Source organism: Priapulus caudatus, unplaced genomic scaffold, assembly GCF_000485595.1.
Source record: "Priapulus caudatus unplaced genomic scaffold, Priapulus_caudatus-5.0.1 Scaffold1282, whole genome shotgun sequence".
NCBI classification, from domain to species: Eukaryota; Metazoa; Priapulida; class Priapulimorpha; order Priapulimorphida; family Priapulidae; genus Priapulus; species Priapulus caudatus.
Window position 1 is genome coordinate 43,390 of NW_014578343.1, and position 1,909 is coordinate 45,298.

General features: G+C 44.6%; 1 protein-coding gene across 1 annotated transcript; it reads left to right on the forward strand.

Moving 5' to 3' along the window:
* The first annotated feature begins 368 nt into the window (after positions 1-368).
* On the forward strand, positions 369-1,493 carry LOC106816087. Its single transcript, XM_014820644.1, has one exon. The coding sequence runs from the start codon at positions 369-371 to the stop codon at positions 1,491-1,493; it is 1,125 nt and encodes a 374-aa protein (XP_014676130.1).
* Positions 1,494-1,909: the final 416 nt, after the last annotated feature.

Here is a 1,909-nt window from a genome sequence, read left to right on the forward strand (position 1 = left end):
AAAGTGAACTTTCATAAAATTATAATATTTTGTGTTCATTGTATTCTAAAAGGGTTCAGCTTTAAAATAAATTGTGGTTGTAATAATTGATATTAGAATCTTAGTGTAGTTATTTGAATTTAAAGTTTGATGAACGAAATTACAGTTATTCCTGAAAATTTCTGGTATTCTGCTGGTAACTACTTATAATAAATTGGTACCTAATGGGTAAGAAGGAACCTCGAGTGTGTATCATAGCGATTGATGCCGGAGGCGACGTCATTCATACCCTGTTAAAGAGACATTCAACATGGTATAAACTTAAGAAGGCCGTGGCTTGGAGCCTACGTGTTAAAGGCATTCTTCGCCATAAAATTCAGAAAGCCACTATGACAACCCATATTCGTGGCCCACTCACAGTGCACGACATTGCGGCTGCTGAAATGGAGATAATCAGATATATCCAGAGAACGAGCTTCAATGATGCCCTGCTCAAGTCGAGCAATATTCGTAAACTTGCACCCATGACATCTAGAGACAACATAATCTGTGTTGGAGGGCGACTGGCAAATACGACCCTCAGTGCAGAAGCCAAGCACCCGTGGATTCTCCCCAATCGTCACCCAGTTGTTGATCTGATTATCCGACACTACCATGTGACAACAGGACACTCCGGCATAGAACGTACACTTGGAGAGATACGGCAACGTTTCTGGATTGTCAAGGGCCGAGCAGCAGTAAAACACGTGATATTCCGCTGCATTCCATGTCGTAGAATGAGAGCCTCACTTGAGTCGCAACGTATGGCAGACTTGCCAAAGGATCGTGTCACCCCTGGACTTGCACCATTCACTATGGTTGGAGTAGACTTTTTTGGCCCTTTCATGGTTAAGCGAGCAAGGAGTGAGGTTAAACGATATGGTTGCCTTTTCACGTGCCTCACAACTAGAGCCGTACACATTGAAGTGTGCCACTCGTTGGAGACGGACTTTTTTATCAATGCACTTCAGCGCTTCATTTCTCGGCGTGGAAATCCGGTTGAGGTGCGCTCAGATAACGTTACCAATCGTGGAGGAGAGAAGGTGCTGCGCCTTTCCATCCGTGAGTGGAATCAAGGGAAGATACAGGACTTCTTGTGCCAAAAGGAGATTAAATGGATCTTTAACCCTCCGACAGCCTCCCACATGGGTGGGGTGTGGGAAATCAAAATTCGGACAATACGTTCCATTTTGAACAGCTTGCTTGATCAGCAACCGCTTAATGATGAAGGACTTGTCACCCTGATGTGCATCGTAGAAGGCATCATGAATGGTCGTCCCATTACCAAACTATCCGATGACCCACGTGACGCGGCTCCATTGACACCTAACCATCTGCTGGTACTTCGCTCTGGTCCATCCTTCCCACCTGGAATCTTCGTTAAGCAAGATGTTTACCGCAAACAATGGCACCAAGTTCAGTATCTGAAAAAAAGGAATATCTGCCATCGCTACAGGAAAGGCACAAATGGTTAAAAGCAGAAAGGAATCTGCAAGTTGGTGATCTCGTACTGATCAAATACGAAAACACTCCTCGTCACCAATGGCCTTTGGGTTTGGTGGTAGATGTCTACCCTGGCAAGGACGGTAAAGTTAGGTCTGTCCAAGTGAAGACCCGTGGGGGACTCTATGACAGACCGATAGACAAGCTATGTGTTCTGGAAGGAGTTGAGATGACACCCAAGCCCCACAATAATGCCTAAACAAGGTGAAGAAAGTTTAGTTCAGGTTTAGTTTAACTTCGTGTGGTAACCGACCATGTTTGATTATAAGTTTGCTGGAATTCTGCCTTTAATATTCGTGTAATGGCATTCGGGTTCATGCGCATTAGGGGCCGGGATGTTACGGCCGAATTCAGTTTATTATAAATTTATTGTGACTGTATGGTGCTG

Excerpts from the sequence above, each read along its gene's own strand:
- LOC106816087 (XM_014820644.1), top strand. The coding sequence starts at position 369 with ATGACAACCCATATTCGTGGCCCACTCACAGTGCACGACATTGCGGCT.